Below are 24704 nucleotides of genomic sequence, written 5' to 3'. Positions count from 1 at the left end.
TAATAGGCTGCCAAAACATGTTAAATACCTATCTAAGTGTTCTCTTCATGACTGTTCAATTGACCAGCTGCGGAATAAATGTGGTGAATTTTTATTATTACATAAAAACGATTTTTCACCCTACGTTTTGGAATCCCTTAAATTTCTGATGCAAGCGTAATGACGGAGACCGCTAGAAGAATACACTTAAAACCAAAGCCTAACGGACATTCATGGCGTTGATCCATCGCTTGAGCGGGTCGATAGAAAAGCTCCATGATAGTTAATATTAGATGTCAAAGTCATAGTTGTCGTAAATAGCATGCCATATTCTCTAAAAGGCCACCATACACAGACCCTAAACGTTTTTTTTAACGAAAAGAAATGCTTAGATTATGTCCAGATGTTTCGCTATATGAATCATGTGTAATTGCTGTTTACATAGTACGATTTTTTTGGTGTCATATTGTCTTGTTTGCAAACCGCAATTTTTCTTCTAGTATTTGTCCGCACTCGCTATTGTTACTCGAGAGGATTGGGTAAATTTCGTCCAAACCATATGCTTTGCGTCGAGCTCCCAGGACGAAATGTGTACCTTATTAAAGCACTTATTAAACACATGTGTAGTTTTGAAATAAAAATATAATACCAAAAAAAAAACGGCTAGGTAAAGTTGTCCCTATAATTAACGATACAGTCTTTAGTTACTACGTACCAAACTACCTTGGCAAAAAATGAGTGCCTTTCATTCCTTGGTTCTCAATCTACTATTAATATGTAGGTATTTATTTAGCTTATATAATCACTACACCTTACAAAACAAAGTCAAGTCCCACGCCGCGTCTGTCTATATGTTTGTTCCCGATAAACTCCTACTGAACGGATTTTCATGCGGTTTTCACCTATCAATAGAGTAAATCTTGAGGAAGATTTAGGTGTATAATTTGTTAACCCGTGCGAAGCCAGGAGGGTCGCTCGTATACCTATACACGGTGTAACATGAGGAAACCGAATAATTTTAACCACGCATTTCTGAGGTCAAAAGAAGTAAAAAAAATCATATGAGTTTAAGTCAATTTCGCGAAAAAAAAATTTTTTTGTTTTGTTTTTTCTAATTTTTGAATGTATTTGTACATAAAAAATAAATGTTATTGGTAAACTTGTCCCTTAAAATTGATTTTCACATTTTTTTTTTCGTAAAACCTACTTTTTGCAAAGTGCTACTTGTCACTTTTTGACATCTATCAATAAGGATATTTAGACTACGTCCCATAGCAGCAACATCACCTTTTACACTATGTAACAATAAAATCTTGTTTTTTTTTTTAATTAATAATATCTCTGAAACTAGGCGAATTTCAAAAAAGTTTATAGGACATTTTTGTCTCTAAATATGATCAGGAATACGCTGTTAAAATTATTCGGTTTACTCATGTTACACCGGGTATATACACCAGACCACCGATGGCCGAGTGGCGATAAATTAAAACACGACCGAAGGGAGTGTACTGTAAAAATACTTATTTAATGTGCATAACGTAACAATGTCCTCAACTTTTGTGTAGTCTATTATGGATGACAACGCAGTTCAAAGAGGATTTCCATTAACTCTGGTAATGTGTCCCTGTCTACATTACAAAGAAGCATTGGTGAACATGTTTAAAAATATGCCTGTGGTTCGTGAAGCATTAAACGATCGGGATAGTGATGACGAAGACATTCTTCAATGTTCGATGAAAAGGAAAGAATTTACAGTACTGCTACCAAAAACTATGCCTTACATTCATCATGAACTACCCCTAAAGTGGTGCTTTTTGGACGAATTACCGGCTAGTATACTTATATTTGATATTTACTGTATACCTACTATGAATATTTTGACGGATATGTTTCTGTTTTATAGGTCAAGAAATGTGAATGTAATCAAATTACCGACATAAATCTTTTGGATGATACGACTCAAGAGAATGTTATAAATATCTTGACAAAATGGCACTGTATGTGTGGTAAAAAGGTACCTAATTATAACACTTTTGCACTGCTAGTGTGGTGATCTATGATAAGAGTTAAGCCGGCTTAATGTAATATTTTAGGTGCATTCATCGTCGACTTCGACTAGTGCAGTTCCTGCTCCGTTTGAGACCCGTGACAACTTCAGTCTGGAAAAAAGTGAAGAGTACTACACTAGCCCATTGCCATTGTATAGCTTGAACACTGTTCCAGGTATAACAAATAATCTATTTACCTACTTTACCTGTTACTGGTTGGACCATTTAGACCGGTCAGTATGGGAAAATCTGAAACTATAAGACATACGACGATCTCTTCTAAGGAACCACGTCATCGATTTTAGCAACAAGAAAAACTGTATTAATACGTTAAAAAAATTGTGTACGTACCTACTCAGCTCGGGAAACTAACCCGAACGTTTTGAAAAATAAAACTAACACTATAATAATAATAATAATAAAACAACATCTCGAGAGACTCTCGCTAGGTGGTTGGATCAAGGGACAGATGCAGAAGGCGGTGATCTTGGACACGGCGCGGATAGTACGTCGGTTCCTCTCTCTGCAGCCCTGACCACCGGTAGCTTGGGCCTTGCCCCGCTGCTGGCGGCACCCTAGGTTAGGTTTTTTATAATGTGTTTATATGTATTTTTTATTGTTTTGTAAGTGTTTTTATATTTTACTTTTATATTCATATTATAAAAACCCTAGCCTAAGAGAAATGATGAATGAAGATAATAATAAATAAATCTTTATTTCCAAAAATAAAAATTACAGAGTGCCATGTAGTATCTTCAATAAAACAATTGTTAATCCTGTTCTTTTATTTATTTCTGTAATATCCTTCTTCTTAATATTAATTACATTTATATTGTTATTGGCACGTCCATCAGTCTTGCGATGAGATAGGTAAGAGAGAGCTGTTAAAGTGACAGCCATAGATATGATATTTTTAGGAGTACGTTCATAAACGTCACTCCGCTACATCATCCCCTTTTTAAAAGAAAGTTAAAGTTATACAGCACTACAATATAAGTTTGACACAAAAGGGGTACCGTTACAGAAAATTGCAAGGTGTTACATAGAATTATTATTTGCTACAGTATAGTATGTTTTGCTACAAGGTACAGATATACTTATATTAATGTTACACAGAATTAAAATTTAAAATAAATATTTATTACAAAGTAACAGATCTACATTTCAATATTTGAACCAATCTAATATCTTACATTAATAAACTCTTCAGTATTACACTCTGCACTACAGAGTGAAATACAAATTGCAGGGGTCTCCGCACTAGGCTTCGCCTGTATCGCGGGGTACCAGGAATACATGAAACAACAGAATTACCTATACAAACATAAAGTCCAGCTTATGGCAAAATAAACTTATTATAACTAACATTTATTATAACTAACACAATCAAAGGTACTTATATATAACATTATAATAAGCTAAAGTACATTATCTAAAATAGCTTCTGTCTCGGCATAACTAAGAGAACTTAGGAATTTAAATAGTTGTTTTTTTGCTTCTATAGTGGTGCTAGATCTAAGGTTACATTGTTTAAGAATGGAATTGTAAGTTGTAACTCTAATGCGATCTCCAAAACGTTTTCCAAAGGCGGAGCGTACTTCGGGAATTGGTAGATTGAAGATGCGTTTTTTAACTAAGATATTATATGAGGGCAATGTTTTAGAGACTTTGTGTGTGTATAAACAGATTTTGTGTAAGAATAGCTGTCGGACGGTTAAAACTTGAGTTTGCGCGTAAAGATCAGAGGTTGGAAACCGATAGGATTTTTTGAGCATCACTTTTAGTACAGAGCGTTGGGCCCTTTCGATTTCCAACATACAAGTCTTTGCTGCACTGCCCCAAACTGAAATACAGTAACTGATCACAGACTGACAAAGTGCAGTGTAAATCATTTTTAATAGTGATTCATCTGCAGAATTACGAAGTTTTTTGAATATATATATTGACTTTCTAATTCTTCCGGAGAGATTATGTATATGGTGTTTAAAGTTCAGCTTATCGTCAACTAATAGTCCAAGATATTTTATAACATTAGTTTTCTCAATAGAATTACAGTTGCAGGGGTTTAAGGGGAAGTTAGTACAAGAGTGGATTTTTATTGTCGGGTTGAAAGATGGTTGTGACGAGGCGGTTTTGTGAAAACAGAGAAATTTAGTCTTATTGCAGTTCAGAGTCAGAAGATTGGCACGGAACCAGTCAGATGCAATTTGCATGCCCTTTTCAGCTGTGGTGACTGCATCCTTCCAGCTTGTATCATTAAAAAGTATTACCGTATCGTCTGCATAACACAGAATTTCAGAATTTGGAATATTGAGATTGAGGATGTCATTCATGTATATCGTAAAAAGAGTGGGACCAAGAATGCTTCCTTGCGGAACACCGAAATTAACCTGTTCAGTAGAACTTTTAAAAGATGCTACTCTGACAAGTTGCCTTCTTCCCGTCAAGTAACTTGCGAACCACGACAGAGGGACTCCATGCACGCCCAGGTTTTGAAGTTTGCGAAGTAAAATTGGTATAGACACAGTATCAAATGCTTTAGCAAGATCTAGGAAGACGCCAATACATTTTTGGTTATTGTCTAAGAAGGATGAAATAAGATTGATAAGAACAGAGGTGGCGTCTTCCGTAGATTTGTTCCGCCTGAAACCAAACTGCCGATCTGATAGGAGACTAAATTTTTCAAGATAACGGACTAAACGATTGTTAACTAGTTTTTCTAAGATTTTGGAAAAAGCACTAAGAAGAGATATAGGTCTGTAGTTACCGGGAACATCCTTTGGTCCTTCTTTATGTATAGGGGTGATGGATGCGATTTTCCATTGGTCCGGAAAGCATCCGGAGCCAAGGCTGAGATTGTAAATGTGGGTTAAGGGCACGGTAATACAATTTCGAACATACTTTATCAGCTTATTATTAATCCCGTCTAATCCTGGTGCACTATCGACTTTTAGCTGCGTGATAATGGCTTCTATTTCCTTAAAGTCAGTTGGTTGCATAAAAAAGGATTTATCTGTTCCGTTACTAAGTTGCAGATTGCGTGCTAAGACTTCTTCAGACGTTCCAGATTGAGAGATAATATTACTAGCTAGTTTTTGACCTACGGATGAAAAGAACCTATTACAATTATTTAGGGAGTCTTCTGGATTTGGCGACGAAATTAGTTCCATTGGTAAAGTGTTTTGTTTGTTTAAGTTACAAATATTTTTGACTACGTTCCATAATTTTTTGGTATTATGGTTATTAGCAGAGAGTTCATGTTTCTCGTGTTGTTCTTTTAGTTTTTTTAACAGGTTATTGCAAAAATTCTTGTATCTACTATATGTTAATTGCAGTACTGCATCATGCGGATACAGTTTTGATTTTAAATGTAATCTGTCACGGTGTTGGATACAACGAAGGAGTCCAGGCGTCATCCAGGGTTTTAAAGTGAATTTGGATCGAGGAATTTTTACCAGTTTTGAGTTTAATTCCACGGCTTTGGTAATAATTGTCACAAAGGTGTCGGCTGCAGTGTTCGTGTTATTTTCATCTAGAACTTCACTCCAGTCAGTTGTTGAGAGCTCCTGGGCGACACCTTCGTAATCTATTACGTTTTTAGTTCTGACTGGTTTAACGTGATAGGATAAATGCGATGAAATTTCTATAGCGGCTGCTTTATGATCTGTTATATTGAGCTCACACACCACACCGGTTACTGAGCGTTTAGTTCTAACGAATATGTGGTCCAAGCAGGCTCGTTCACGCGTAGGCAAGGTGATCGCGGGTGCCAGACCATGTTCAGCGAGAAGGCAGAGGTATTCTGATGCACTATTATGTTGGGTATTAGAGGACAATATGTCAATGTTTATATCACCAGAGATAATTAATTGATTTACATGTCGGAGTGTTCCAAGAGTCTGTTCTAAGTCCAGAAGAAAACTAGTCGTGCATTTAAAGGATGGAGATCTGTAAAAACCGAGAATTGTGGCATGATTTGGAATATCTATTAATAAACAACAAGCTTCCTTAAAACGGGGTTCTGAAACGGTCGCGTTCCAGTAGTCCCTGACATACACTATAACGCCGCCATTTTGATTTATGTTGTGTTTTGTATAAAAAGAGCAATATCCTGGAATCTGATCTACAGTTAAAGTATCCTGTATTCTACATTCCGTCAAAACTAAAATGTCAAATTCAACATTTGTTCGGTGTATGTTAACGAGGAATAGGTCAAAGTTTTTATTAACACTTCGAATATTAAAAGTTAAGACTTTGAAGTTCCTTTTTTGCTTAAATACCGTTTTACAGTCGTCCGGGGATAGAAGGTCATGACAAGGTATATTCATTACAGAGTCTAAATCGTTTGCCAATTCAGCTCTAATCATATTCAAAAAAGAGAAAACCAGTTTTCCGCGTTGAAATAATAGAGTTATTAGATACTTTGGATTTGTCTAAGAACATGTAATAATTCAAGTATACCTTTGAAGATTATTATGTACACAAAATACGACGTACAATAAAACATGTCAAAGTAGTTAGGTAAATTACATTGGCTCGGTGTTGTTATTAAACTTTCGTACAGTCGGTATATGGATCTTTGAGTTCTAAAACAAGACAATTTTGTCATGATATAAAAATTCTGATATAGCCTCATGATATAAAAACTCATGATATGAATCAAAGTCACATTTATATATTTTGCCAGCAAGATTATAAAAGCTAATACGACATTAATTACACGGGCAGCTAAAAGTGATAATAATGTAACGTGATTGTAAAAAACATCTAAATGATATCTGTTGCGAGAAAAATGTAGTTTTATAGTTTTCCTTTGGCATGTCTTTGGCAAGGGTTTAGAAACTTTAGGATTATTAACATTAAAAATAAACATCTTAGTACATGAATTGTGGCATGCTCTAATAATATTGCATGTAACTATACTAATTTTAAGATCAGGTATTGCACGAGACAGATATTTTTGAGATCCATAAAGTGACAGGAAAATAACGCTTAACACTATTTATATTTAGATAATTATCGATTGTGTAGGTCTTAAGCAGTAGATGTTACTATGAAACATGATGTCTGAAATGAAAAAAATATATTGTTTTTATATCCTTTAATTTATTTTAGTAAGTTTTCGGAATGACCACCATTTTTTTCAATACATTTTACATACATTTTTTTAAATGTATGAATGCAGTTTTTCTTGTTACTAAAATCGATGACATCTTATATTTTCAGATTTTCCCATACTGACCGGTGTAAATGGGTCACGCTGTATAAACAATACCTTTTGTTTAGTTAGCAGGTAATGAAATGCTAAATCGGTTGATTCCTACGCGTATCGGTTGGTCCAAAACGAAACACATTATAATTAACTCAAAATCTATGTACCTACAATATATTGATGACAAGGGGGAGTGTAAAGGGCAAGTTTCCGTAAAGCATTAAATCTATATAGGTAGTTCAATACATTCAACAGGTACTTCGGGTTTTTAATACAATATCTGTTAAATGCGTTTCTCGGTCCCACGTACCAGAAGGCGCAGCGTGGGTAGACCAAGACAAGGTAGACTGACGACCTGGTAAAGGTCGCGGGAGTCCGCTGGATGCGGGTGGCGCAAGACCGGTCATTGTAGCTATTAGGGTTGCCAGATGGTCGGGATTTGGCGGGATTCTCCCGATTTTTAGCATGTGTTCCCGATTCCCAACAAAGTGAAAACTGTCCCGAAAAACAACTCCACGTTAGTTATAAAACATTAATTTCAAGTTCCGAACTGTCGTCGAGCGAGCGAGCGACCCACGTCGAGCGTAATGCCCATAATGTAAAATATCGTTGTTTTTAATTCAATTACTTTAATTTGAATGGTTTTTTTTCCCGACTTAAGTCCCAAAATCCCGAAAAAGTTATATTTTTTCCCGATAAAAGCACTTTTCGATTTGGCAACCTTAATTGTAGCACTCTTTGGGGGAGGCCTATGTCCAGCAGTGGAATATGAATGAATGGTGTCACAAATTGTTAATATCGCGGCTTTATCTTTGCAAAGTCGCCGGGTGCGATGACGTACACCACTTTTTATATATGTTTAATTGGTAGTTGTAAACATGTGTTTGTGTTATATTTTAGCTGCCGGTAAACGCATAGTATTGGAGCCAGGTGATCTGGTGCGGTGCAAGTATTCGTTCAGCCCACAATGGGAAGGCCACTTCAGCGTGAAGCGGTTCGTGGAGGTCAGCGGGTGGCCGGAGTCGAGGGTCGATATTCACGTGACTGGCATTTGCGACTTGCCGAGGTGAGTTGGATACAATAAGATTGACAATGATGATCAATTAAATTAATCGGTACGTCCATTATACATGGAGCTCACGAGGTATGCGAAAGATTTTAAACACGCATTTCTGAGGTCAAAAGAAGGAAAAATTTTAATAAGTTTAGGTCAATTTCGCACATAAAATTCTTTTTGTTTGGTTTTTTTTCAATTTTTTTAAATGTATTTGTACATAAAAAGTAAATGTTATTGGTAAACATGTCACTTAAAATGGATTTTTACTTTTTTTTCGTAAAACTTAGTTTTTGCAATGTGTTACTTAATTGTCAATTTTTGACATCTATATCAATAGGGATATTTAGACTACGTCCCATAGTAGCAACATCGCCATCAAAAAGCCGTTTTGCACTATGTAACAATAAAAACTTGACTTTTTTTTCAATTGGTCATAACTCTGAAACTAGGCGAATTTCCAAAAATTTTATAGGACACTTTTGTCTCTAAAATATGATGAGGAATACGCTGTTAAAATTATTTCCTCATGTTACACCGTGTAGGTATACGTTAGAATGTGTGACGTGTGACTATATAAACAAACGCAACATCTTCTCTCACATACGGTATGTAGTGTCCGATCGAAACCAACCGAAGGTTCGGTTTTGCTCTAGTTTCGGCCGAAATCGGGCCTTCAGCCGAAACATGATTTTTATGCCTAAACGGAAACATGGGTCAAACGAATACCACACGGTCTCCATTCCGTTGTCATTAAAATACTTGTACATGTTTTACAGAATCGACAGCAGACCTAAGAAAATGTTTGCAAATTTTGTTAGAAGAGCAAACTTTGAAGACAACGTGTATAAAATCACCTATTTAGATGACCTTGATTTATTTGAGTTCGGACCAATTTTTGTTGGACAAAACAGGTATATATTAGTATCTGCTTGTACATTATTTTATTAGCGTCAGTATACCGTTGTGATTATGATCTTACAACATAATGAACATCGTAATGTTTGCAGAATATATGAAGAAGAATACACAATTGATTTAAAGAATTCTTCATTGATCACTGCGGACATTGTAATTGAATTTTCTGAACAGACCAACGTATTCGATCTGGATAAAACTTATATAAGTCTCGAAGTTAGTACAGCTATAGTTGGAATTAGAAGCTATTATAAATATTACAGTTCACTATCGGAAATTGCCTAGTTTGGATTTTTCTTCTTTCCTCTTTCTGACTTGATTCTAGGCTCCAGCGGAGTAACTCTGGGCTATTGATGCTTTCTGGATGTACAATTATTATTTTGTGTTTTAATTTTTACCTTAGATTCGCCGAAACTGTACATAGTCTGGGTAACCAAATAGGGTACAGTCAGCAGCAGAAGTTGCTAAGCGGGCCAGGAATTAAAAATGATATTGACGAGCCTTTGTTAAGAGAATTGTAAGAAACATTTCACTAATCTCCAAATTTTAACTCTCCCCTCTCTCTGCATCTTAGAAATTTCTACTTTTGTCATGAAGAACACACAGTTATTTGAGTTTTGTTAAAGTGCACGTCGTAACAATAACCTCATCCCCCCGGAACCAATTTTGGATATTTACAAAAAAGGCCCTTATTTCAGAGCAATCCAGATTTATAATAAGCTGCCAAACGATATAAGAAATATAAAAAAACCTTAACCCATTCGTGTCAAAACTAAAACTACTTTTAATATCGAAGGCATACTATTCGGTGAAATTCGGTCCAAGAGTTTATGGAGGATAAATTTTCATAAGTATAAGTACTACTAATAATTATTAATTCTTAACAATATTATTAACCCTTTGTAAATATAAGTTAACATAGGACTTACTTAATACAAGAAATAAGCTAGAATAAAGTTGTTATTATTTAGGATTTTTATTTATCTTATTTAACAGTATTATTTATTGTTACAGTTACGTAACACTATTTAGTTTAAAAAAATGTTCCATAAATAACTAGACATAAGATTAATTTGCAATGCCCTACCAGGGTGCCATGTGTTCTAAAAATTTTTATTGTAACAACTTTATTATGTACCATGGTTCGCAATAAAGGATTCTATTCTAAAAAAAAGAATAAGAGCGTGTCAGAGTTATTTTGAACTACTCGCCCGCTTAGCAACTTCTGCTGCTGCTTGATGTATAAATCAACACAAAATTCATTATTTCTATTGATGATTGATTGATTGATCGAAATCGACCCTATGCGCCTAACATTTTTCTATTTGCCGCCTTATATTGACAAAATGGTTTGCTAAACTATAAATACCTTGTGAATTATAAAACTTAATTTAGCCCGGCTGCCGCGGGAAGCTGACGGTGACAGCAGCTCCGACGGAGGTGGGTGTTCATCAGAGCTTGCTGCTCTTCTGTGTGAAGGACAACCCTGAAATCGTCACCGTGCTCATCCAGTGCAGCGGCGTCGTGCCCATCTTGGAAATATTGCCGTTGACTAAGAATATTGGTGAGTCATACACCAGTCAGTCACCAAATAATAACAGCTCGGCACTGGTTATCAATACAATATGTACTCCAAAGTCTCCAAGGTGAAGACTTGCTGTAAATACAAATTCAAGATTGTCATCGCATCGCTATGTAGACATGATAGTTGTAAAGTAGTTTTAGTCTATGTCTACAAGTTCTCAATGATTTATTCGTCTTTTCTGACAACTAATATCTTTTGATCACAGATTACGGGAAGCTTTTATTATATCGGCGAGAAGATGATAGATTTATTGTTAAAAATGACTCAATTTTGCCAATAATGTGGAAAGTGCGAAATGCTGAAGAGTTTGCAGAAGACTTCATAATTTCTCACGCATCAGGGATCGTGCCCAGATATGACAACCAAGTGGTTCCAATAACTTACATCGCGTGTAGAGTCGGTGTTATTTCACACATGGTGTTGATCATAGACGTAAGTATCTTTCGATGAAGAAGTTTTTAAGTAGACTTCTGAAGTTGCGAGTTGTCTAGGGAACAAATTAAATTATACCATGAGATTCTTTGTGATGGGGTTTGGTACCTATGTGTGTTAACGGCGTGAAGCGAAACACAGAACCATAAAATAATTAACGCAATAAATCAAGCGAAGTCACATATGGCATGTGGCATTTAAATTTTATTATTATTATATATATTCAGATATACGACGCTGAGGGACGCGGCGATCCCATGGTGGTTGACCAGTTGGTACTGTCGGCGGAATGCTACGACGTGATGGTCGAGTGCGCCTACGAGAACCCGGACGACACCTGCCTCAACTACGGCAACGTCAAAGTTAACTCCACCTACTCTAAATCGGTGTTTTTACTCAACCGCGGCAAATATAACATTTACTACAAGTACGTATTTTTACGGCTATTTGATTTTTAAGTTTATTTTACCCTTACGTTCAATGAGTGATATTTCTGGACTTAATTTTTAATTATTTATACCACCGGCTTCGGGTGGGCCACTTCTTAAAATCGGAATTTGGAAACGTCAGGTGTTTAATGGGAAGTAAGTAATAAAAATTTCTTAATTGCACCAAGAATATATACTTACTACTAATAGTTTACTTATTCCTAAATGAATGCGAGAAGCACTTTTTGCATAACTTTATAAAAATAATAGACATCCATGGAGCTTACACGATGCCTTATGAATTTTATTGTTTGTATTGTTAGGTTGAAGAAAGTGAAGAATTTCCCACAGCCATCTCTGCTAAAATCCTTCGAGGTGGTAAATGAAAGCGGGGTTATCCCAGTGAATATGAAGTTAGTGGCCATCGAGTTCACCTGCACTCCCACCACTTCCATGAACCTGTTGAACGTGCCGGTCTACACGTGTTCGCTGCTCGACGGCTCTAACAAACAAGTCGTGGTTGCAAAGTTCCCTGTTTGCATCACTCTTGCATCTTTCTATAATACGTAAGTTGTGGAATATTTTCAGAAACGGTTTATATTTAAAGTTTGTACTTGCACTAGGTAACCTAAATATACCTCTTCAGGAACAAAAGTCCGTCTGCCACGTATTAAAATTGTACTTACTTATATGTATACTTTTGGTTCCATATTATTTTCAGATTTACTCTGTTTCCACTGGGCGAGCTCAATTTCAATATTATCCCTATTGGCACTGCTATTATGAAGGACGTGATATTAAATAACACTAGTAAATGTCCAGTTACTTATGAGATTGTGCTGCCAGAGAAGTACCAAATAACTGACGACGCTGTAACGGTGAAGTTAAAAGATAACAAGTAAGTGTGATATTTTTGTAATCCGTAGGTAAAGTTTACGAAATATTATAGTGAGCCGTAGATATCAGCTCTCTTTATATTTCGTCAACCTTACCTACGTAAATCTGTATTTATGTCAATCCGCATATTCCACTGATTAAATAGGTATAGACCTTCTAGAGCTCGTATTGTTTTATGTCGAAAGATCTGTTTTGGCACGAATTAGTCTAATGCGTATGTGCATTTTCTAACAGGCTTAAAAACCCTCCAATGAAATGCGGCAACTATTTAATATTGAATGAAGATAACTTGATTGCCCCTGGAACTAGTCGAACAATTCAAATACAGTTTTACGCCAGCGGGCCAGGGGTGTTCAAAGAAACCATTCATTTTATAATAAGTGATACGTGTCCAGCTGAGGCTTGTGGAGTACCACTTAGCCTTATCGGCATTGGAGCCATGCCAACTTTAGATTTTTGGAACATTGAAAACACGTTCCGTGAACAATTAATTCTGAAAAGCCTGTCGGATTATAAAGTACCAGAGGTAACTGAAATTCTATTTATTTCACTATAAATTAATATAATCACTATGGATGTATAAATATTACTAAAATAAGACAAACTGGGTAATTTATAAAGGCTATTTAAGGTTCCGTAGTCGACTAATAGGAACCATCCCAGGAACCTGTCCGTATGTCCGCGGCTTTGCTGTGTAGTGATCATTAGTGCTAGAAAAGCTGCGATTTAGCATGGGTAGGTATATAAATGAAACATGCTGACCAACTGATAAAAAAAAACAAAAATTCAATACTTAACCCGTCGAACGTCCATACAAAAAATTGATGCAAAGCAATTTGACCCATATTGATCTGTATCTGTATCAATATGGGTCAAATTGCTTTGCATCAATTTTTTGTATGGTGGACGTTCGACGGTACTTACTACAGAGTTACTACAGAGTAACACACGTCTGATACTAAGTCGCTACGACCCAAATTGAATTAACATCAGACGTATCTTGCTAGGGCGCTCCACGGGTTAAGGGACCCACTGATTACCAGTTCGCCGGACGATATCGGTCTGTCAGTTAAACGCAAAATTTGACAGCTCCGAACAACTAATAGGCCGATATTATCCGGCGGAATGGTAATCAGTGGGCGCGTTTACACTTTTTAGGGTAGGTACAGTCAGCAGCAGATATACCTGAGCGGGCAAGGTGTCCAAGAAAACATATACACTTCAATCGTCACAAAAATAAGGACATCTAAGTTGTCATTTTAGCGTAGGCTTTCAGTTCGTCACATAAATCTTAACTTCTGAGTTTTTCTTTAACACATACACCCTTATTTAATCACAATGACAATAACGGTTAGAAATTCAGTGGTAACTAAGCACTCAAATTCAAGCTGCTGTCATTAATACCTACACGCACTGCCAATCATGTACGTCAGCAGTCAGGGTGCCACCAGTTGCTAAGCAGTTGTTATTTCAATGGTAACTAAGCATCAACATTTTATCTGTTCAACTTTAAAAAAAATACTGTAGCAGCTACGAATTGACACCTTTCTTAAAGAAGTATTTTATCGTCAAGTGTCAAACTTAGACAATAAATAAGTATTAGGTTCTATGAGAATGATCGGTTTTTAATTTTAACTGTCATAGGCGGCCGTTGTTCCAAACCGTAGAGCATATATTATATGTTAATATATTTATTTAGCCCGCTTATTGTGCTAAAATATACTATATACTACTATAATACGATGCTCCGAATCGATCAAAGAACGAAGGAGGCAATAATAGAATTGAAACTTAACACGTTCACTGTCCCAATCTGACATGTAAACCTTATGGCTTTGTAATAGAGGCTAGCCGTGGCCCCACGTGAGGAGCACGGGCAGTATAAAGGTGTTAAGCATATCCAACTATGACTCCTCTGTTTATTTTGTTGGTTCCAACCATGATCCGGAAGAACGGTGCCTCCTCTTCTATAGATGTATGTGTATGCGATAAAACCATCACTGCCATGCATATACCTACGTAATATGCTAACTGTTGACCATAGGAATTTACATCAAATGGCATTCCGCAAAGGAGTAATCTTAAGGAATGCCCACTGCGGGTTCAAACCTACAACGTCCAGTTAGAAAGTCGCATATACGCTACATGTGACATATCTTCAAAAAACATATAATATAAAACCACAAATCAATAATAGAAATGAAACCCAAAAAAAAAGATGTAATCTCTAGGTGCGTCCGACTGAGATTTGAACCCGCGGTCTCTGCTTTGAAAAGCAAACGCCTTAGTAACAAGACCACAACGTGCCTTGACAATTGGCTCTAAATTCGGCTTCAGTTAGCTTTCGCTATGTGTCACTCATTCGTTTTGATGATTCTATTCAATAAAAGAAATAGTTTGCAGTAAGTTGACTGACAGGCCCCTGTCAATGGCTGAAGAGCAAAACGTGAGATAGATGTATGTGGTGACAAGACTGTACTGCTTTCGATGATTGTCAAAACGCTTTACCTCAAATTAGCATAGCTATTATTCATTCAATATACGACCATACATGTATGCTTTAAACGTCTATTTTTCCATATTGTTCAGATATATTTGACACGTTCACCGCTTAGATACCAGTGGTTTTTTGACAGCTAAGGTATCAATGATTTGTTGTAAGTGTAGAAATTAATGAATAGCGACTGTTAAGATATTTGTGACATGTTGAGCACTCACAAGTAAATGCTACCATGACAGTCAACAACTTTTTGACAGTTTAAACGTTTACCTCTCTTTGAGCACCTGGAGTGTATAGCGACTTCTGCTGCTGACTGTACCTCCACTACATAGTGGAGATGTTTTTTTTTTCACTAACAACCCTATAAAGTGAAGTGTCGTTTTTAAAAACGAATAGGAACCATGAACCCACTCCCTTCTAGTTCTAACTTTAGAACCATGGGCCCAAAAAATATTTTAAACATAAACTTAAAAGTAAAACTTAGTTAAAAAAAAAAACTATGAACAATACGATCGGTTAAGCCGTTTTTGAGTTCTTGCTAAAAGTTTTCTTACTTACTACTTGGTACTTCTTTTTTTGGGTTAATGAAATAAAAAAAATTGTAAATCTTTATTCAGAACTAAAGCCATACGATACGATACTTCTGCTAGTTATGACTTATGACCATAATAGCAACTAACCGCACAGAAACTCTGTGGATATTATCACCGTTATTATGACGGATGGGTAACTGACATACTCTTGGCCGGTGTTTGGTATATTTAATTAGTTATGAACTAAGTAAAATATATCCACGTGGTTTCGTTAAAATTTCCATTTTCGTTTCAGACATCTCCGCATTGCGTTTTTGAGGAAAATTCAGTGACTCTTCACTTTTTCTGTGTGAACGTGAATACAACGTTGACGGGACAGATCGACCTTTACAACAATGGATTGGTGCCCAGTGCACTTACCATAAAGCTTATTCACGAACAGAATGCCGAGGAAGGCATCTTCTCTTTGGATAAATATGAGACGGTCATAGAACCTTTACAACACAAATGTCTGCGAATCATGTTTAGCCCTAAAGCTTTAAAGGTACCTAAATCGATCGTTTTTGTTTTTTTTATTTGTTAGCCTGTTGTGTCCCACTGCTGGGCAAATGTCGATGCTGTGCCGCCCTCTCTTTCTTCCGCGCGTCTCGTTCTATGGCAATATTAGGCCAATCTTTCCGAAAGAAAGAAAGACGAATCGATCATTACCTACCTGTCGAAAACTGACAATATAAATTTTTATAATATATATATTTTACAACAATTATTTTTGCTTTGCAGGAGTATCGAGCCATTTTAGAAATCAAGTTGATGCTCCTTAACAACCAGCAACAGTCATTTAGGGTGTGCCTGATGGGAGAAGGCGTAATCCCGCGTATAAAAATGATTTCGCCTCCGACAAGACAGTACAAATGCTCGCTACTCCAAATTCCCGTCACTTGCCTCGGCTCCGTCAGCAGTCGCGAAATTCGATTTAAGAATATATGTTCAGTAAATAGCATTGTAATAATGAAAATACTCCAGTCAACAATCGAAGAGAGGAATGTATTTTGGTTGTCAGCGGCTGCCATTTCGGAAAATAATGTTATTAAAAGTAGCAAACGTAATTATGCTCTATTTCTAGTAACGAACTATAGACAGTCAAGCAAATCTTGTCAGTAGACGATATCTCTTCGCGCCTACATTTTTCAAATTTGCCGCGTTTTTCTACTGACAACATCTGCTTGACCAAGTATATATTACCTATTTTTATATACATAAAATAATATACATATACATAATTATATACTGGGTGTGGCCTATTATAAGTATTATAACACGAGCAAAAAATTAAATTGTAGTACTGCACAAACTAATCAACATTTGTTCAGCGACTTTATAGTGTTCTATTTAAGAATCAAAATAAAAGTTATTTTTCACCTCAGCAGCTCGAACAAGCGTACTTTGCTTCTTAAAAACAGTGAGCAAAATGCGATTTTGCTCACTGAGTGAGACAAAATGGCTCAGTGAGCAAAATCGCATTTGACGAATTTATAGTCAAATGTCATTTCAACATGCGGGGTCTAATACAAGTTCGATATATGTACTTGGGTTCTATTATCTCTGTCCCTCTAAGGTATGTTCTCACTGCTTAGGGTGAAAAATTTTGTGTACTACACTAGATCAAAGTTATTTACATCTCGTGCGCTTTTGAATCCCTTACTACGCTCAAGATTCTAAATTAGATTCACGAGCGTAGCGAGTATTATAGAATCTTTCGCTTGCACGGGACTCAAAATAAGCACTCGAAGAAATATCAAACTTTGATCTCTTGTTGTACAAATAACTATTTACAAGTTGCTGGGCAAATGTTAGTTTGAGGAGTACAGTCTACAGTTTAAATTTTTCCTCGTGCTAGAGATCACACCCGGTAGGTATAAGTACATATTACTTAATAATCTTAAACCTTTCAACGAGAAATTCTTATTTATATATCAGGGATTCAGGGATCTCGGAAACGGCTCTAACGATTTTGATGAAATTTGCTATATGGGGGTTTTCTGGGGCGAAAAATCTATCTAGCTAGGTTTAATCTCTGGGAAAACACGCATTTTTCAGTTTTTACATCCGATCTCCGAGCGAAGATCAGTGTCCCAGATATAATATCGTCGGGTGACAAGCAAAAGTCACTAAGTACTATCAAAAAATTAAAGTAACAATGCACTTGATTACACTGTTTATTGTCCAATAATTTCAATGGTGTTAGTTAGTGACTTTTACTTGTCACCCGACGATATTACTCACTAAATCGAATGAATGTCGTTCGCAAACACAGATTATTTTTTTATTTGAAAACATTTATTTTCAGGCATACATATTATTACAAAATATATCTTAAAACTAAAAACACAATTATGGCTGCGATGCAGTTCGCAACCCCGCAGTGTCAGCCCCCTACACCCTACACACCCTATTACACCCTAGTGTAGTCTTGTTTTTTAGTGTATATTTATTTTATACTTTCATTTTGTGATTTAGATAATAACAACATGCGTATTAAGTTACGATTGAAACCCGGTGAACGAGCAGGCGTTGTTGTTCACTACAACCCCGTCAAAAGAGGGCGGACAAGTTTCGAAATTCATGTAACCATTGTTGACAACCCTTACGAGTATTTCACGGTACTACTTCCATACGTCTATTGACTATATTGTATGTACATTTGTATGTCCCTTTAAAAATAATCTAACACTCAATCAACAGGTGTTTTGTGAAGCTGAAGGATTTATGGAAGACGTAATCTTGATTGGACTTGAAATGTTATCAATGGATGTCGACTTGGGTACAATACCGACTATTACAGAGTATGTATACCTTCCCATATAACCATTCCAGTCGCAGAATCGTCAAAGTGGTAACTAAATGTCAGATGTGTCGTAACAGAGTCCACACAATGTGTCTAGAATTGTTTCGAAACAAAGTGTCGTCGCCGTGTGTACACTTTTCCGTAACAAGGTGTCGACACATTTGTGTGCACTTTGCGTGCGGTTTGCGACTAAATCTGACAGCAAATTTGTGACAGCAAATGTCAATATAAAATACCTCTTGAAAACCAAGGTTTGTCAAACTACTATTAGTGTCTCGTGTGAGCCGTAAGTAATTCTAGTAAGTCATCATGGGCGATGCAAATGATAATAATCGACCAAAACCATATAAACACCCAACACCCGTCAACCTTTTACAGAAAAGTTTTTAAAGAAATGCAATAAGCTACTTAGGTCAGCCAACGAATGCTCAAAAAAGTTGTAGAGGGAAATGCTCGGAACACAATTTTTGACTCTGTAACTTGGTTTGGACAAGTTAGGAGGTGAACATATCAAAAGTCCCCGGCCGTAGCCCTTGAGCGGGGGGAAGAGAGGGGGCTTTGAATGTCCCATTTTCCGGTTTTTCGATTATATCTCGGAAACTATGCATCTTAGCGACATGGCCACTTATACAAAATGAAAGTTAATTTAATTTGTTACAAGTTTATTCAGTCAATTTTTTCGATATGTTGAATAGTTTTTGAGATATCCGCTCTTGAAAGTTTATTTAGCGCTCTTGAAAGTGCTAGGCCGTGTATGGTATCGTTTTCGTATAAATCTGGGTTGCTGAATCCATTTAAGGTATCACATTGAAACCATTCCACAAAATTAAAAAAATCTTTTTAGGGTTCCGTACCTCAAAAGCAAAAAACGGAATCTTTATAGGATCACTCGTGCGTCTGTATGTCTGTCTGTCTGAATACACAAAATAGTTCTTTACCTATAGATGACAGGAAAACCTATTAGAAATGTGCAGTCAAGCGCGAGTCGGACTTAATGTACGGAACCCTTAATACGCGAGTCCGACTCGCACTTGGTCGGTTTTTTTTAAACTCCTCTTGACGCTTAACCGCTGAACCGATTTCGTTGAAATTTGGTATAGAAATAGTTTGCGTCCCGGAACAGGACATAGGATAGATCTTATAACCAAAATCATCTTTTGAAGGTGTGAAAAGAGGCGTGGAAATTTGTACGGGAAATCAATAACCACTGAACCGATTTATATTAAATTTGGGATGGTCTACATCTTTGATTTAGTTAAAAATGATAAAAAAAAACATGACTTCAAACCTAAACTTAAACAGTATTAACTTCAAGAAGTCAATTCTGAATTCCTCCCTACACCTCATTTCACACCTTTGAAGGATGATTTTTGAGATAACTTATTATGTCCTGTCTCGGGACTCAAAATATATGTGTACTAAATTTAAATTAAAACTGTTCAGCAGTTTAAGCGTGAAGAGGAGTTTAAAAGAAAGTAAGTTTATATGTTTTTACTTTGGAATGGTGTCAATGTGATAACATAACTAAATTTGGTACTGCGAATTTATACGAAAACGATACCAAACATGGCCTCGTAGCTTTACTGTTGTAGAAGTCAAAATAAAATTGAGAGCCCTAAATTCTTATTACTTGACCAAACTTGTGTAGAAGGAAAAGGAAAAATAAAAGTCTTCGGCAGGAATACAAGACACAAATATATTTTTTTTTGCGTTACTATTTCAATCATCAAATAGAAACATACCTTGATTATATTATTCTAGTGAGATCCTCACAGATAAACAAAAACATTTACTTAAAAAATTACAAGGTCGAAATGTCACGGAACTTGTGAGAGTAATACGTGAAAAATAAAAACATTTATGACAAAAAAATCTGGACACAATTTAAGAAGCATCCTATTGCGTCGAGGAATCATCTGTATTTTTGCTTGTTTCATTACCTCCTCGCTTCTTTTTTTGTCCTTTGTATTCTGTAGCAATTTGTTAGATCTGAAAATAAACATAACTTGCGTCGTCACGGATGTCGATTTATAGGTTTTAGGGAGTGCAGAATTCGAAAACGATGATCATTTTATAATCCAAGATGGCCGCCACGTATTTTGTCATAAAAGTCGTCATGAATATCGTTTTATAGGTTTTAGGAAGTGCCGATTTCGAAAATGATGACCAGTTTGGAATCCAAGATGTGTGCCGTGCACTTTGTCATAAAAGTCGTCATGGATATCGTTTTATAGGTTTTAGGGAGTGCAGAATTCGAAAATGATGACCATTTTGGATTCCAAGATGTCTGCCGTGCACTTTGTCATATAAGCCGTCATAGATGTTGATTTATAGGTGTTAGGAAGAGCAGATTTCGAAAATGATGACCATGACCAACAAAACGACATCCATGTCGACTTTTAACATAGTGCATGGCCGCCATCTTGGATTCCAAAATTGTTATTATTTTCGAAATCTGCGCTCCCTAAAACCTATAAAACGACAGCCATGACGACTTTAATGACATACTGCATGGCCGCCATTTTGGAATCGAAAATGGTTATCGTTTTCGAAATCTGCGCCCCCCAAAACCTATAAAACGACACCCATGATGACTTTTATGACATAGTGCATGGCCACCATTTTGGAATCCAAAATGGTCATCATTTTCTAAATCTGCGCCCCCCAAAACCTATAAAACGACACCCATGACGACTTTCATGACATAGTGCATGGCCGCCATTCTGGATTCCAAAATGGTCATCATTTTCGAAATCTGCGCCCCCCAAAACCTATAAAACGACACCCATGACGACTTTCATGACATAGTGCATGGCCGCCATTCTGGATTCCAAAATGGTCATCATTTTCGAAAGCGGGGCCCCCTAAAACCTATAAAACGACATCCATGACGACTTTTGTAACATAGTGCATGGCCGCCATTTTGGAATCCAAAATGGTCATCGTTTTCGAAATCTGCGCCCCCTAAAACCTATAAAACGACACCCATGACGACTTTTATGACATAGTGCATGGCCACCATTTTGGAATCCAAAATGGTCATCATTTTCTAAATCTGCGCCCCCCAAAACCTATAAAACGACATCCATGACGACTTTTATGACATAGTGCATGGCCGCCATTTTGGAATCGAAAATGGTTATCGTTTTCGAAATCTGCGCCCCCCAAAACCTATAAAACGACACCCATGACGACTTTTATGACATAGTGCATGGCCGCCATTTTGGATTTCAAAATGGTCATCATTTTCTAAATCGGGGCCCCCTAAAACCCATAAAACGACATCCATGACGACTTTTATGACATAGTGCATGGCCGCCATTTCGGAATCGAAAATGGTTATCGTTTTCGAAATCTGCGCCCCCCAAAACCTATAAAACGACACCCATGACGACTTTTATGACATAGTGCATGGCCGCCATTCTGGATTCCAAAATGGTCATCATTTTCGAAAGCGGGGCCCCCTAAAACCTATAAAACGACATCCATGACGACTTTTATGACATAGTGCATGGCCGCCATCTTGGAATCCAAATTGGTCATCGTTTTCGAAATCTGCGCCCCTTAAAACCTATAAAACGACACCCATGATGACTTTTATGACATAGTGCATGGCCACCATTTTGGAATCCAAAATGGTCATCATTTTCTAAATCTGCGCCCCCCAAAACCTATAAAACGACACCCATGACGACTTTTATTACATAGTGCATGGCCGCCATTTTGGATTTCAAAATGGTCATCATTTTCTAAATCGGGGCCCCCTAAAACCTATAAAACGACACCCATGACGACTTTTATGACATAGTGCATGGCCGCCATCTTGGAATCCAAAATGGTCATCATTTTTGAAATCTGCGCCTCCTAAAACCTATAAAACGACACCCCTGACGACTTTTATGGTATGGTGCATGGCCGCCATTTTGGATTCCAAAATGGTCATCATTTTCAAAATTGGGGCCCCCTAAAATGTATAAAACGACATCCATGACGACTTTTATGACACAGTGCATGGCCGCCATTTTGGATTCCAAAATGGTCATCATTTTCGAAATCGGCACTCCCTAAAACCTATAAATCGACACCCATCTCGACTTTTATGACAAAGTGTTTGGCTACCATCTGCATGCAAGACATTTCTATTATTTTTACGTGCAAAAATGGCCCCCTGTCAACTTCCAACCGAGATTTAATCGATAATTTATTCGATTAATGTTCAGATTAATTCAATTTCAATCTATGTTAGGTCGACTAAACTAATCGTGATTAAAATTTGAGGATTAACTTTTTTTATTCCATTAATTAGTCGAATAAACAGTTAATCTATTAAGTCCCATCTCTGACCACGTCATTTTTACACTTTGAGAATATCTGAAAACAAATGAACACAAGGAGCCATTTTGCAAATCCAGTAACTTTGTTATTACTTTTGACAGCGCGTGTCATGTGTCTACACAGAGTCGACACAAAGTCGAAACATTTGCGACTACTTTGTGACTGCAATATTTCTCAGCCTTAAACCATATTTATACATCATAATTAACAAGTTTCGTAGTATGTAAAGCGATATTTCTGTTATTTAAGTATAGTATACGCATCGAAGTACTAAAAATGCATCAAATAATATATTTATGAACACAAGCACTGAGAAGTAAACAATTTCATTTCCGGCTAAACTAAAACAATGTGGTGGCGCGTTGATTATATTACACTTAGTTTATCAAATCACTCGAACAGTTTAATTCCCCATAATAATTTAAGTCCTATTGTAATATAAATGCAAACAATATATAATTACGTCTTGTAATCCGTTTTAGAGATGGCGTATTAATGTCACTTATTTTTATTTAACTATTTTTCCATCTGACAGTTTCCATTTGACAGGAACAAAATGAACGAATGAACGAATGATTTTGGCATAAAGTAGTCGCAAACCCGAAACAATGTGTGCACACGGCGACCACACTTTATGTCACTTTGTGTCATGTGTCGACCCTTCCCCATTTCTGGTAACTGTGTCGACACGGCGACGACTCTGCGACTGGAATTGTGACCGAAACAGACGGTGTCGACACAAGATGTGTCTACACCGCGTCGTAACGGCGACTGGAAATGGTTGTATGGGTTACTTTAACCACTAGCGGATCGCGATTTCGGGGTTGGTCCGATAGTAAAAGATGCTCAGTATAATCCCAAAACCTCCCTGGCAACGGGAATGTAGATATTTTTTGGCCACCGTGTATATAAAAAAATCCTGCCAATATTTTTACATTATTTTATAATCATCAACCAGAATCATCATTCATCATACAATACAATAAATTTTATAAATATGCATCTCTTTCTATATAATGTTATAGGTATAAACCTCACGTAATTTTTTTATTGAGTATATAGTTTTTATTTGGTCTCTGGACGGTATAGTTCTTATACCGTCTCTTTCTTCTATTACACAACTATCGATAACGATAAAAAATTTTTGCTAACACTAGTCAGATTGCGACAGTCTTTTGTTTTGCCGCGAAAATTCCGGGCTCCATAGGGATCATCATTCGACACAAGAGGCACACGTTAATTAGGTATTTAAAGTACTAATTTTTAGGAGGTGATATTCTGCATTAAATATTATTTTGTTAAATGCAGCACGGAGTCAACTGCCTCGATCTTCGATAGCAAACAGAGAGTTGATAAGAAAAATGACACTAAATCCACTGACTCGAAAAAAAACAAGTCATTTACCAGCACGGCGGGCATCAGAAACGACCCGGCTTCTCTAAAATATGTTTTAGACTTCGGAGGGTGTGAATTGAATTTAATGCAAAAAAGATCGGTCATCATGGTTAATAACTCGGATAAAGTTTACAAATTCAAATGGGAAGCAGCCCAACACTTGTTTGTTAAACCATCAGTAGGATACATTTCACCGGCAGAAGAAAAGGACTTAGAAATGGTGTTTTTCTCGAGTCAACCTATCGCAGTGAAAAAGGTAATTATATGTTGCTTGTTTGAAATACTTTGATGCCATAAATTATATAATTTAAAATTAATAGGTAATATAATATAAGGCATTCCAATATGACTCTATATATTAATAAAACAATATCAAATCAAACAATAGTTTGTTTTTTCAATTGATATTTTATTTTGCTACAAGCTTCTATTTAACTCGCCCTGTTAGTACCTATATGTTAGTTAGTGTGGGTCAAATCCCGGAAGCTGAATTTGACCCACTTCCCGATTTCCGATTGTGCTGAAAATTTGTATACACATGTT

The 24704-nt window shown here is 36.6% G+C and overlaps 1 protein-coding gene across 1 annotated transcript in view; it reads left to right on the top strand.

The window, feature by feature from the left end:
• The window catches only part of LOC134663620 (hydrocephalus-inducing protein homolog), a 124363-nt gene that overhangs the window by 57754 nt on the left and 41905 nt on the right, over positions 1-24704 (top strand). The window contains exons 39-55 of the mRNA XM_063520038.1: positions 1545-1808; positions 1883-1993; positions 2073-2202; positions 8110-8305; positions 9073-9207; positions 9304-9427; positions 10607-10775; positions 11002-11228; positions 11456-11655; positions 11980-12222; positions 12378-12554; positions 12788-13079; positions 15882-16130; positions 16367-16688; positions 18104-18246; positions 18329-18429; positions 24075-24417. Coding sequence (XP_063376108.1) covers positions 1545-1808; positions 1883-1993; positions 2073-2202; positions 8110-8305; positions 9073-9207; positions 9304-9427; positions 10607-10775; positions 11002-11228; positions 11456-11655; positions 11980-12222; positions 12378-12554; positions 12788-13079; positions 15882-16130; positions 16367-16688; positions 18104-18246; positions 18329-18429; positions 24075-24417 — 3426 coding nt within the window. The remainder of the gene's footprint in view (positions 1-1544; positions 1809-1882; positions 1994-2072; positions 2203-8109; positions 8306-9072; positions 9208-9303; positions 9428-10606; positions 10776-11001; positions 11229-11455; positions 11656-11979; positions 12223-12377; positions 12555-12787; positions 13080-15881; positions 16131-16366; positions 16689-18103; positions 18247-18328; positions 18430-24074; positions 24418-24704) is intronic.

Source organism: Cydia fagiglandana, chromosome 4, assembly GCF_963556715.1.
Source record: "Cydia fagiglandana chromosome 4, ilCydFagi1.1, whole genome shotgun sequence".
NCBI classification, from domain to species: Eukaryota; Metazoa; Arthropoda; class Insecta; order Lepidoptera; family Tortricidae; genus Cydia; species Cydia fagiglandana.
This window is presented reverse-complemented; position numbering and strand designations above follow the sequence as displayed.